Here is a 12,299-nt window from a genome sequence, read left to right as displayed (position 1 = left end):
AGACTATGGTGCCTCCTTAGAGGTAATTTAAAATAAAAAAGAGCAATCCCACTCCTAGGCATATATCCAAAAGGAACTCTAATTCGAAAAGATACATGCACCCTAGTGTTCATTACAGCACTATTTACAATAGCCAAGTCATGGGGGCTAAATGTCCATCGACAGGTGACTGGATAAAGAAGTTGTGGTATATTTATACAATGGAATACTACTCAGTCATAGAAAAGAATAAAATAATGCCAATTGCAGCAACATGGATGGACCTGGAGATTGTCATTCTAAATGAAATAAGCCAGAAAGAGAAAGAAAAATACCACATCATATCACTTATATGTGGAATCTTAAAGAAAAAAAAAGGACACTAATGAACTCATCTACAAAAGAAACAGACTCACAGACACAGTAAATAATCTTATGGTTAACAGGGAAAACGGGTGGGAAGGGATAAATTTGGGAGTTTGAGATTTGCAAATGTTAACCACTATATAAAAAAATAGATAAAAAACAAATTTCTTCCATAAAGCACAGGGAACCATATTCAATATCTTGTAATAACCTTTAAATAAAAAGAATATGAAAATGAATATATGTATATATATGCATTAAAGGGACATTATGCTGTACACCAGAAATTGACATATTGCAACTGACTGTACTTCAATTTAAAAAAAAAAAAAGAGGTTGCAGGGGTTTATGTGTGTGTGGCCTGCACACATGATCATCCAGCCCTTAGTTTGGGTGGGTTTATCCTGAAAGAGCTGTGTGAGTTAGGAGCTGGCTCACTCAGCTTCTGGAAAAGGGGAGGGTGGGGGCACTGGCCTCAGAGGACCCTGCCTGAGTTCTGGCCCCAGCTGGCTCTGTGAACACTACCTAGCACCCGGGGAGACTCAAGGCCCAACAGGAAGAGGGTACATTGTGAAGGCTGGAGTAGAACTGGATTTCCTGCCACACTGGGCATATGAGGCTCATATTTGGGACTTTGGAGATGCTGTTTATTTTCATACCCTATGATGTAAACAAGAATAATCTAGATTCCCACATATTACTGCTTTTAATCTTCACAATAGTCCTATGAGACAGGCACTATTATTATTGTCATTTCCCAAATGAGAAAGCTGAGGCACAGAGAAGTTCAGTAACTTTCCCAAGGTCATCCAGCCAGACCTTCAGATCGCTAGCATTATGAAAGCACAAGCTGGATGCGGGGCCAGTGCAGTCACCACACCAGCATGGAGACCCCACTGTGCACCTCGTTCCTGGGACTCACTTTGCAGAAGTCCCGGCTGCCATCATGGGGATGCGGTGCCTTGTGTTACCGTGATGGGCTTTGGTGTGTGCATTTTATGACTTTATTCATACCAGCATGAAGGTCCCAGGTTGCTGATGGGTTAAATGTTTGCATTACTTCTCTCAGCTTGCTTTCTCTAGAGGGCTTGACCTTGAAGTTTCCTTCCTTTCCAGAATCTTTGCTCCCTCCCTGTCCTCTCCCTCCCATCTCTGGGGAAGGAGCGAGCAGGCCCAGTTCTTTAATGTACCACCAGAGGGAGCTGCCTGCAGAGAAACAGGAGAACTTCACCCAGGCCCTGGAGACACCCTAGGGAGCTGGGCTATTCTTAACCTCAGTTAATTTTCACTCTTGAAAGTCACCCAAACTCAGGCAAATCCCCTATTCTGGAACAGAAGGGGTTATTTCACTCTAGCCAGGAGAACTCTGGTTCTTTTTCACAATGGGGACAGAGGGGAAACAGAAGTAACAAAATGATGAGAAAGAACACAAAGTTTCAGTTAAATAAGATGAAGAAGTTCTCCAGATCTACAATACAACATAGTGTCTACAGCTAACAATGTTGTATTGTACACTAAAGTTTGTTAAGAAGGCAGATCTTATGTTAAGTATTCTTACCACCCCCAGCTGCCATGCGCATGCGCACACACACACAAATGCTAATAATAATAGAGGCAGGAGGAGACATCCAGAGGTGATGTATACATTTATGGCCCTGATGGTGGTGATGGTTTTATAGGTATAAACTCATCATAAGTACAACTTTTTATATGTCAATCATACCTCAATAAAGTGAGATTATCTATCTATCTATCTGTATCTCACACACAGACAAACCCAAAGTACTTTCCCATTCAAAATAGATGAAGAAGAAGTAACCATATTGTTCTGGCAGTGTGAAAGAGGCCCAGCCCCTGGGTGCCCACAGCACCCCAAGAAAGCAAGGCAGAGCGCTGGTTATAAGCCGGGGCTTGGAGCAGGTGGACCCAGACTGGCGTCTGGACCTTGATACTTGGTGGCCTGGGCTACACCAACCTCTCTGCCACTTGGTGCCTCCCTTCTCCCACCTGTAAGATGGCAATGTCCACGTGGCAGGACTGCCGTCAGGATTAAGTGAGACAGTCCATGGAAAGCCACCAGAAAGAAGTCTTCTTTAGATTTGAGCTGGTTCAAGGCCAGCGTTGGGGAAGGGGGGTCGGGGAAGATGGGGGGACGGCTTCTAGGTAGGCCCCTTTAAAGTTTTCCCTGGCCCTTCTGTTACCCGCACCCCTCATGCCCCCTCCCAAGAGGTTCCCCAGCCTCAGCTTTGCCTTGAAACTGGACCTCCCCTTCCCCTGGAACAAAGGCGGCGCTTGGCCTTTTCAAATCTTTTCAAACCTTTCAAACCAGAGGCTGCTGGTGCCGCCACTGGGACCCGGTGATGTGTGATTCTGCCCCATTCACCGAATACTTGCCAAGACCCGCTGTGCGCTCTGCTCTCCGGCGCCGGGCCTAGGGAGAGGGAGGGGGTCCCCGGGTCCTGAGTGGAAGGTCAAAGGGAGAGAGGGTCTCCCGAGAGGCCCGCGGGCTTGAGCAAGGTCCAAAGGAACCCAACCTAAAACGAGTGTGGGGGGGTGGGGGGCAGGGGTGCGCGAGAAGGCGCGCGGCCTCGGAGCCCCAGTACCCGGCTCCAGGCGCCCCAGCTGGCCGGCCGCTCCCGGAGCCAGGCGGGGGCGGGGAGCGCGGGGAGCGCGGGGGCGGGGAGCGCGGCGGCGGCGGCACCGCCGCGACCCGGTTGGTGGGAGCTCCCGGAAGGCCCGGAAGGCCCGGCGCGGCCGAGCCGGAAGGCGGGAGGGTGGGGTCTGCGCCGCGGCCTCGTGTCGCGCGTCTGCCGGCTTGTGACCTCGCGGCGCCGTCCTCGCAGGTAAAGGGCCTGAGCCGGTTTGGGGGCGGGGCGGGGCGGCGCTGGGCTGGAGCGGCTGCGGGGAGGCTCGCAGCTCGCTTGGCCTCTCCGCTCCTGGGTGGGCGGGCGCTGTTAGTGCTTTCGTTTTTCAGATGAAGAAAGGGAGGCACTGAGAGGTGTGTGTGAGTGTCACCTCCCGCAGGAAACCGGTGTGCGTGCGTGTCATCTACCGCAAGAATCTGGGTGCGCCTAGGGCCGGGCGGCGCAAGGCGGGGCACCCCTGGCCTTGCCCTGTGATCTGGACGTTGGTTTAGAGATGATCAGAAAGAGATGTTACAGATTTAGAGGAGGGAAGGTCAGTTTTGTAGGAACTGGTAGCTTCTTTAGCCTTTTAAAAAAGAAATAGGAATAATTTGAGAGGTTGTGAAGCCACCTGTTCACGGGCCAGATAGGTAGGTCAGGTGTTCTCCGCTAGGGCACTGCTCAGCTCTGGCCTGGGCTGCTGCAGAAGGTGGGCCCAGTGTGGCTTGCTCTTTTGCTTTTTCAGGAGAAACCAGAAATCTGAAGTGTATGTGAAATCTCTTGATTTAAACACTGGCACCTAACTTAAAGTGCCAGTCTGTGGGCTAATCTGACAACGTTTTGCTGATGGGATCTGCTGTGGACACAACGCGGCGGGTGAGCCGGGGATGGGCCGGTGGCGCAGATAGCTAAGAGAATGTACCAGAGATGAAGGAGAATAGTAAAGGCATTTATTAGGGGTACACTGCCCTTGACAACAGCGGGGCACACAGAGGAGAGGTGTCTGTGTGAGCACGGGGCGAAGAACAAAGGAAAAGTTTAATAGTTACGCTGTTGTAGGCAACAGCGGGCCACATAGGCAAGAGGTGCCTGCGTGAGTGCAGGGAGTCGGCTGTTGGGGTCTTTTATAAGGTAGGGCCTCAAGGTGCCTGATCCGCTTGTGCACAAGTCTCTGATTGGTTGTAGGTGAGATAAGAAGTTGAGGGTCATGAAGGGCAGTAGGGTTGATGACTCTGATAAGGTGGGCTGAAACAAGCCAGCCTGAGCAATTGTGAGATTAGGCATTACCTAGGGCTATCAGTTTGTTAGGGCAAACATGCCCGGTAAAGAATGTACTTTATCTATTGAGGGATTGCAGGCTGATATCTGAGAGCCCAGAAATGGAGGTTGTTGGACTTTGAAGGATGTCAGTTGGCCCCACAGGATCCACCTGCAGCATTTGCCCTGGAGAGGTGAGAAGACACGATTTATAGGAGCCACTGGGCACAGTGGAGTTTTGTAAATTCCACCAGAAAAGTATAAAGTACTGAGGATTCCAGGTGAGTGCGATCACTGATTCTTAACGAGGCTCTGCTTTTCTGATTGTTTAGAAGAACCGTGTTCATGGAGGTCTGTGTTAGCTCTGGAGCTTTCCTCTCCCTCATCTCTCACAATCTGGTCCATCTCAGAAAGCCAGGCTGCAGTCCCAGGGACAGGCTTATCTCCCTCTCCCCCAAATCCCTGCTGTAATCAAGCAGACCAGCCTGGGTGCTTGCAAGAAACCAGGGCTTCACATTGGCATTTGCCTTCCCTACGGCTGGCAGATGGGCTTCCTGTGGCCAGAGCCTGTTTCATGGACAAGTCTGATTCTGAAATAGGTGTGATATGTATGGGGGAGGGGGGGTGAGGGAACACCCCCACCCCTTTGAGGTCTGTCCCCCTCAGAGTGCTCCTTCTGCCTCCTCCCTCCTCACCCACTTCTCTGCCACTTACAGACAGAGGCAGCCGGAGTGGGAGAAGGAGGGGCAGGACTGGCTTCTCTGCTCAATCTGGCAAGCCTGGAGAAGTGAGGAGGGGAAGGGGCTGCAAACCTTTCTTTCACAACAAGAGTCTGTTGATGCTCCAACTTCTAAAATGATTCTTGCAAGGAAATTAGACCAGCGTTCCCTCAGATGGAGGCAGCCACAGTGGCTCCTCTTTACTCATGGTGTGAAACCATTGGACCCAGCAGGAGCTGGGCCACTTCCTCCCACACATCATGATACCTGCTGGCCCTCTGGCCCTGCAGAGCTCTGGGCTTATACCTTGTGGGGGCCCAACTGGGGCTAAGTGGAGGTTGGAGGTAGCCTTTGCACAATAATGCCTCATTAGCCTCTGTGGGTTTCAACTTAGCCACTCAGAGCAGTTTGGAAGCTTTTTTTTTTTTTTTAAGACAGTAGAGGATGAAGTGGGTTTGTATGTATGTATCTGTTTCTTGCCTCTTTTACGTGCATTTTCTTGCTGTGCAGAAACTGTTCCGAGAGTAATTCTGCAGAAGGTTTGTTTTAGGGGTGGCGTCTGGGCAGAGTGCACTGGTCTGGAAGCCAGCCTCGCAGATCAAGCGTAGTGAGGCTCAGGGTCTTCATGCCCCTGGGAGTGGGAGGCTCATTGCAGCCTTCCCAGGACCTCAGCTGCATCTCCCTTTTTATCTCTCTTTTTTCCAGCATAATTGAGAATAAAAAAGCTGGATATAAACCAGAGCTAAGCTAGAAGGTGATCACTTTACAGAAAGATTTTTAGCTTTTTGAAAGGTTTTACTGTGAAATTAATTCCTTTGGTTTATCTTAACACATATTTGAAATTAGACATTTTGTTTGTGTAGCTTTACAAGACCAAGGCTATTGGGCAAATCAGGTTACTCCCCACTCCCCAGTTTCTGAGTGGCCTCTGTCACGTGCAGTTCCTTCGCTGTTACAAGGCTATAATGTGATCTTGACGTTTGTGCCTGGACAATTCTTGACCTCTGGAGGAGTGGAAGGGGGTTCTCTTGCAGGGAGGAGGAGGGGTCATGCGCTCTGTCTGAACATGGTGACCACTGGTGAGCAGAGGCCCCTGGAAGCCAAGAGGCATTTTGGTACCTGGGAGCCAGAGCAAGGACAAGCACACCTGGATTCTCCTCCAGTCCCTCGGGGAACCCTGCAGGGCTGCCCCTCTGCTGCCCCTCACACCCGACTTGGTGAATTGACACATCTAGAGGATGTCTCTTTGCAATTTCTGAACTTGAGGACTGAGTAACAGGTGTCAGACATCTTGCTGTCCAAGGTGAGGGCAGAAGACCACCTGGGGGCTGTAAATACAGAATCTCACTCCATCTATACTGGCTGCATTGAGCAAGATAGAATCACTGATGTCAAGAATATCAAAAAAAATAAGGGGAAATTTACAGGGGCTGGAGCACAGGGTCCTTCTTACTTCTCCTAGGGCTAGAAGGAAGCTCTGACTGTGCTGATATGGGAGGTCCACAGATTCGTTCTCAGTGCTCAGAATTCTCTTGGGATTGGGGGAATAATTTTACATTAGAGACTAGTTCCGGATTATCCTTGGGTTAAAAAAGAAAGCTCATATATCCAAAAGATACTGAGCAATAGGGTCTGCTCCAAACTCCCACAGTCAAGTTCCTTTAGTGGATGTTTGTGTGTCTCAGCCTTGAATGAAAAGAGGAGTGTTGGTGAGAAAGAAGAGTGCCCATTGAGCCTTGGGTCCAGCTGAAGCCAAAGTGGAAGCACCCACTCAGTGCCGCTTTGATTTTACTTCCTACCCTTCCAGGTGGCCCGTCAGTGCCGGGGCTCTCCATTCCCACCAGCCCTGGGGCTGACCCCGCCCTGGCCTCACCCTTGCCCCTACCTGGCATTCTGCCAGTGGCAGTTCCCTGACCCCAGAGTACTGTTCTAAAGATTATTGTTCAAAAGTCCATCCATCTGTCATCTATCCATCCATATGCACACCCCTAGAACTCTCTGATTTCTTTTATTCTCTGGTTGTTTCATCATACTATGTCATCCTGTCTCTGCCTTTGGTGTCCCATGAGTAGAATGGATGGACTTTAGAAGTGGTTGCTTGTAGGAGCCAGTGGTGTGTGTTAGGAACAGAACATTGGTTTAGAGACATCGTATCTGAGAGTCTACAGTGTTCCAGGCTTGCTCCAGGCACTTTGTATCCATTCTAGTTACACTTACAAGAATCCAGCCTGTAGGTGGCTTATTTCCATCTGACAGGTAAGGAATCTGACACTCTGCTCAGGGTCAACCGGTGGATACAAGGCTGTGTGGTCGCAGAGTCCCGTGCATTCCCCTTCTCTGGCTTGGCATGAGCTGAGGTGCCCTGTCTCACAGAAGAGGACGTGAGGCTGGGACTTTGCACGCTCAGCCAGGCTTTGTGCTCAGAGTCTGCCTGACCCGGGTGAAAGGCCACTGCACTGATGCAAGAGAGCGCGGACTTGCTTCACTCGTGGTGAACTGGTGGAGCATGTGGCCGGGGTTCCTCCTTAATCAGGCGTAGATCAGAAGTTAATCAGAGGGCAGAGAAGACCTTTCATCCCCTTGGCTGATTCTGTCTGCTTATTAACTGAACGCTGCCCTGCTTTCTCTGTGACAGAGAACTTGTCACGTGACTGTGGGGGTGCCGTCCATCGTGCGCATGACAGAGCTCCTATTTACCAACCATGGGGACCCTTCCTTGGAACTATAGGAAAAGTAACGTTTGGGTGGATATACCCTTCACTCACTGAAAGTGCCCTTCGGAACGCTTCCTTCTAGGCCTGCCACAATGCCCGTCGTGGTAAAGGACATCATGAAACTGCTGTGTTCCATCTCTGAGGAGAAGAACATGAAGGCAACCATCAGGCACTCCGGGAGGGGCGCCCTGGTCGCAGGGGCCGTGGCCTTCGTTGGTGGTTTGGTTGGCGGCCCACCAGGAGTAGCCTTTGGTAAGTGCGAGGGTCCCGCAGGGACAGTTGTTGGAAAAAGGCCTTTGAAACCACAGGGACCTCATGAAAGCCTCTGCCCTGTGTGGGAAGTTTGTTGAGCTAAGGTTGCTTCTGAGAAATGGTCTTTGGGAACATATATAGTCCTGTTAAAAACACAGGCTTCTGTGTGAATGTCTCAGAAGTGAAGGGTGCCCTTGAAAATGGCATTTATGTCACACAGACCTGGAGGACACTTCTCCCCTGCCCCAGGGATGTGTCCCAGGGTCTGAAGATTTCAGGGTGTCCCAGGTCCCTTGAACAGCCTCCCTCCCCCATCACCACTGCCCAGCACCGCAGAGGGGAAGCGAGAGGAACCCGGGACTGGCCCAGCACCTCCTTGGGGCTGGTGCTGTTGGGCCATTTTACATAAGCTCAGTCACAGAGCACTTCCTCGTTCTGAAAGCAAGCAGTCCGAGGTAGGAACAGCAACAAGCAAACTCCCAGAGGGGTCATCCCTGCCCCCTGCTTTTAGCACCCGCTTCTGTTTGGGAACCAGTTACTGGCAACAAATGAAAGTTTGACTGATTTTTTCGCATCGTTCCTTGGAGCTAGAAGTGATGTTGCTTTCTTTGGCTGAGGAGCAAAAAGAATTCCCGTGTGGCCCTGAACCACGGGCTAGGGGTGGTGTCAGAGAGCTGGCCGCTGTCCCGACCTGACATAGGGGAGGGGACAGATAAGGCCTCCCCTGAGGTGCCTCAGATGGACCCTGTCACACGGGGGCATCAGTGCAAAGCACGGGCTCAGCAAATATTTACTGAATGCCTCCTCTGTGCGGGGCAGCCTGTGCTGGGGATACAGGGCCAAGGAAAGCCCACAGTCTGGTAGAAATTCTTCCTTGCAGTCTTCACATGAGTACAGGCTGTTCTTCTGAGGCTGGCTTCTGTGTCCCAGTGCACTGGCAAGGCTTCTTGCTCCCTTCTTGCTCCGTTCCTCCCTTCGGTAGCAGGATTGACGTTCAAGGATGTTTTATTAAGCTGAGGCCACACTGGGGAGAAAAAATCAGTTTGGGGGGTGGCCCCAGACACTCCATCTGTACATTTCCATTTCCAAACTCTATGCATTAGTGAGTTCTGGCTTCCACTTCTTGCCATCCAGGAAGTGGCCCGTGGGGGAGGAGACAAGGCCATCGCCTTCTTCCTCGGTGACATCCCGTATCTTTGTCCTGCCCCATCTGGTGTGCTCAGGGAGGGCTTGCTGCGATCATTTGTCGTATAGCTGTGCCCAGATGCCATTTGAGGGGCATATATTTTGTTCAGATTGAGGAAAAGCTGATAGAGAACAGGATATCTGCAAAGAGAACCCAGGGGATTCACTCACTACTTGCAGCCCTTGGTCATGGCCGGGAGCATCATTTTACCCAGAAAACAAAGGAATTTTCTCTTCTCCAAAGAGTTAGTAATTTGCTGGTCGATATTTCCTGGCGACTTTTCACATTAAGTGCTGCTCTAAATCAAATATTGATGTTCTCATAAAGGTTTAGTGCAGATGAGTGCAACTCTTGTCGGCTCTAAGCGTTTCACTGGTGTCATGAGGAAAAGTTCAGTAAAACTTGCAAATGACTGGCTCTGCCTCCCTGGAATGCTGCTTTCTTTCAGAGTGCGGGGCAGATGTCTGTCCAGGGGCAGTGTTCAGCCTCCGTGACCCGAGGCTGGCCAGCCCGGTCCCCACGTCAGAGGAGGTGTGTGCTTCCAGGTGCCTCCACACTTGGCTTTCTGAGATAGAGCAGGATTTACTGCCTATCGGCCGAGTCCAGCCTACACATTTGGGTTTTACCAGTTTTTGCATTAATGATCTTTTTCTGTCCCAGATCCATCCCACAATACCACGTTGCATTTAACGATCATGTCTCCTTAGTCTCCTCTGGTCTTCTTTTTTTTTTTTTTTACAGCTTTGATAGTTTTGAGGTGTACTGGTCAGATATTTTATAGAATGCCTCTCAATTTGGCTCTGCCTGATGCCCTTCTCATGATTACACTGGGGTTATGGATCTTTGGAAGGAGTGCCACAGAGGTGAAGGACGCTTCTCATAGCACATTTCAGGGCATCCATGGGACCTCCCTCGTGATGCTCGCCTTGAGCACCTGGTTCAGGCCAGTTTTGTCCACTGCAAAGTTACTGTTTCCCCGTTCCATACTCTCTTCCTCCAAAGAGAGTCACCAAGTCCAGCCCGGCTGCATCTTTTAAGTATCTGATTGCCAATATTTTAAAATTGTGGGACTTTTTAAAGATACAAATCTGGCATTCCACGTAGCAGCAGTTGGCTGGCACGGGGTAGCCACTGCTCCTTCGCACAGAGACCCAGCTCTCCAGGTCACCACAGGCCCATGCAGCCCACCTCACTCCTTTCGGTTACCTGCCCGGCTCCTTGAGTGTGAGACCCCTGCCCTAGGACATCTTTCTGTAGCACACTGTACCCGACCTGGTTAGATGGACCTTTCCATTGATACAAGGTCTTCAGGTCCTTAAATAGCACGCTTTTACTTTGATGATAATAAATTTACATTTAAAAATAATGCTTGTGCCCGTCTAGGTAACAGAGAGAGAAATAGTTTAGTACATTAAATTTGTTATTTATCATTGTACAACTTCGGAGGGGTTGTGTGAAAATGTTTCAAGAGAAGACACCTCCTCATCTGTCCCCAGGGTCTCTTCACCACCTGATTTCACTGGGAATTTCAAAGTTCAGGGCTGAGGAGCCACTCACTGGAGGGAACGGGCTCACCACTGAGATGGTTCTCCTTGAAAATGTATTTGCTTCTCAGCCCTCTCCTTTGAGATGAGAGAAATTTTTATGGGAGGCATGGAAACCTTCATTTCAGCCCATGAAGAGGATTTTAGCTAGCACAGCTCTGAGGTGGGAGGTGCTTCACATTGCACAGTGAGTGGAGAGCTTAGGGGAGGGCACCTTTGGGTGTCAATTATCTGAGCCAAATGGACCGCAGACCACGTAAACCTTTGCCCTCCGCCTTCCTGGCGGAGCAGATATGAAGCCGAGCCCGTTCTGACTCGCTCATGAATGTGCCCACTCGTCAGGCCAGAGGACAGGTGCTCACTGAGAACCTGTGGCCATCATTTATCAATAAGGCCGACTAATTGACTAATCCTCTTTTCTAGGGGGCGCCGTTGGGGGTCTATTAGGCGCGTGGATGACGAGTGGACAGTTTAAGCCAGTTCCTCAGATCTTAATGGAGCTGCCGCCTGCCGAGCAGCAGAAGCTCTTTAACGAGGCCGTCGCCATCCTCAGGCACCTGGAGTGGACGGACGCCATGCAGCTGACCATGCTGGTCATGGGCAGTGAGGCCCTGCAGCAGCAGCTGCTGGCGATGCTGGCCAACTACATCACCACGGAGCTCCAGGCGGAAATTCGGTACGATGACTAGGCCGCTGCTCTGGGGAGCGGGGGTCCGTCCGAGGTGATTCCCTCCATGGCCCTGGCTCATGGCAGGTGACCTGGGAGCTGGGGGAAGCCCCGCATCATCAGTGTGTCACCCTAAACTGGAGCGAAATCTCCTGCTGGAGTGGCTGCTGCTGTGACCTGTCATGTTCTGGAAGTCATTTATGAAGACACTGTGTTCTGTGGCTGTGTGCTCCACTGTGCCCTGACAACCTTTCGGCAGGGAAGATGGTGAACGTCACATTGAGCCTTCTGATCTTGTGAAGATGACGCCTGTCCAGGCACCCTTTGCACAGCCAGCCCCTCTCAGGGCCTGGGTCTCGGGACCTCAGAGCTGGCCCAAGCTGGAATCATGTTTACCTCTTGAATGCACCTTCCCCCCCGCCCCTGGTCCCCCAGTGACTTCTGAGTGGCCTCACGGAGGGGCATTCGGCCTGCTGAGTGAAGCCACAAATGTCAGTGGCACCCAGCCCCTCCCCCACTAGCTGTCACCTGGGCTCTGGCCCCTCCCAGGGGCTTGCTTTCCCTATCTGAAAAATCACCGTACTTCTTAGGTTCTGCTTTTTAATTAAATATTTTCAGTAAAAAAGTACTGCTCTTTCTGATGGGGTAGGATCGTAAACTCTCTCTAAGAAATGTACCCACCCTAAATTTCCCCTAATACTGTTTTTGCTTTGCTCTCAGAACCGTAACTTGACTGTCAAGTGTCATCAAATTGCAATAAATATTTTGTAACCAGTCCTTTTTGTACCTATTTTGTGTAAAGTATCTCTAACATTCGAAGTCATAAACAAGGGAAGGTATGGGATTTGTGGCTTTAAAGAATGAAAGAAAGCTCTGAGTTCCAGTGCCTGAGACCTGCCTTTCAGAACTGCTCTGGCTCCTGTGCTGCAGGTGTGTGGACACCGCCCTGAGCCTCCCCTAGCAACCGCAGAACATCTCTTGGGTCTCCAGG

General features: G+C 50.6%; 1 protein-coding gene across 12 annotated transcripts; it reads left to right on the top strand.

Moving 5' to 3' along the window:
* Positions 1-3,099: 3,099 nt before the first annotated feature.
* C9H19orf12 (chromosome 9 C19orf12 homolog) lies at positions 3,100-12,083 on the top strand. 12 transcript variants are annotated; one of them, XM_031458540.2, is made up of 5 exons: positions 3,110-3,188; positions 3,715-3,845; positions 4,327-4,420; positions 7,742-7,911; positions 11,065-12,083. In XM_031458540.2, the coding sequence occupies exons 4-5, from the start codon at positions 7,752-7,754 to the stop codon at positions 11,328-11,330; spliced, it is 426 nt and encodes a 141-aa protein (XP_031314400.1). In that variant the 5' UTR covers positions 3,110-3,188; positions 3,715-3,845; positions 4,327-4,420; positions 7,742-7,751; the 3' UTR covers positions 11,331-12,083. The 12 variants fall into 12 exon arrangements, with proteins under 12 accessions (XP_031314399.1, XP_031314394.1, XP_031314401.1 ...); XM_064489201.1 differs by having other exon boundaries at positions 4,327-4,507; XM_064489202.1 differs by having other exon boundaries at positions 4,318-4,420.
* The last annotated feature ends 216 nt before the right edge of the window (positions 12,084-12,299 follow it).

Source organism: Camelus dromedarius, chromosome 9 (genome assembly GCF_036321535.1).
Source record: "Camelus dromedarius isolate mCamDro1 chromosome 9, mCamDro1.pat, whole genome shotgun sequence".
NCBI lineage: Eukaryota > Metazoa > Chordata > Mammalia > Artiodactyla > Camelidae > Camelus > Camelus dromedarius.
Note: the sequence above shows the minus strand (reverse complement) of the source record. Positions and strands in the feature narration are given on the sequence as shown.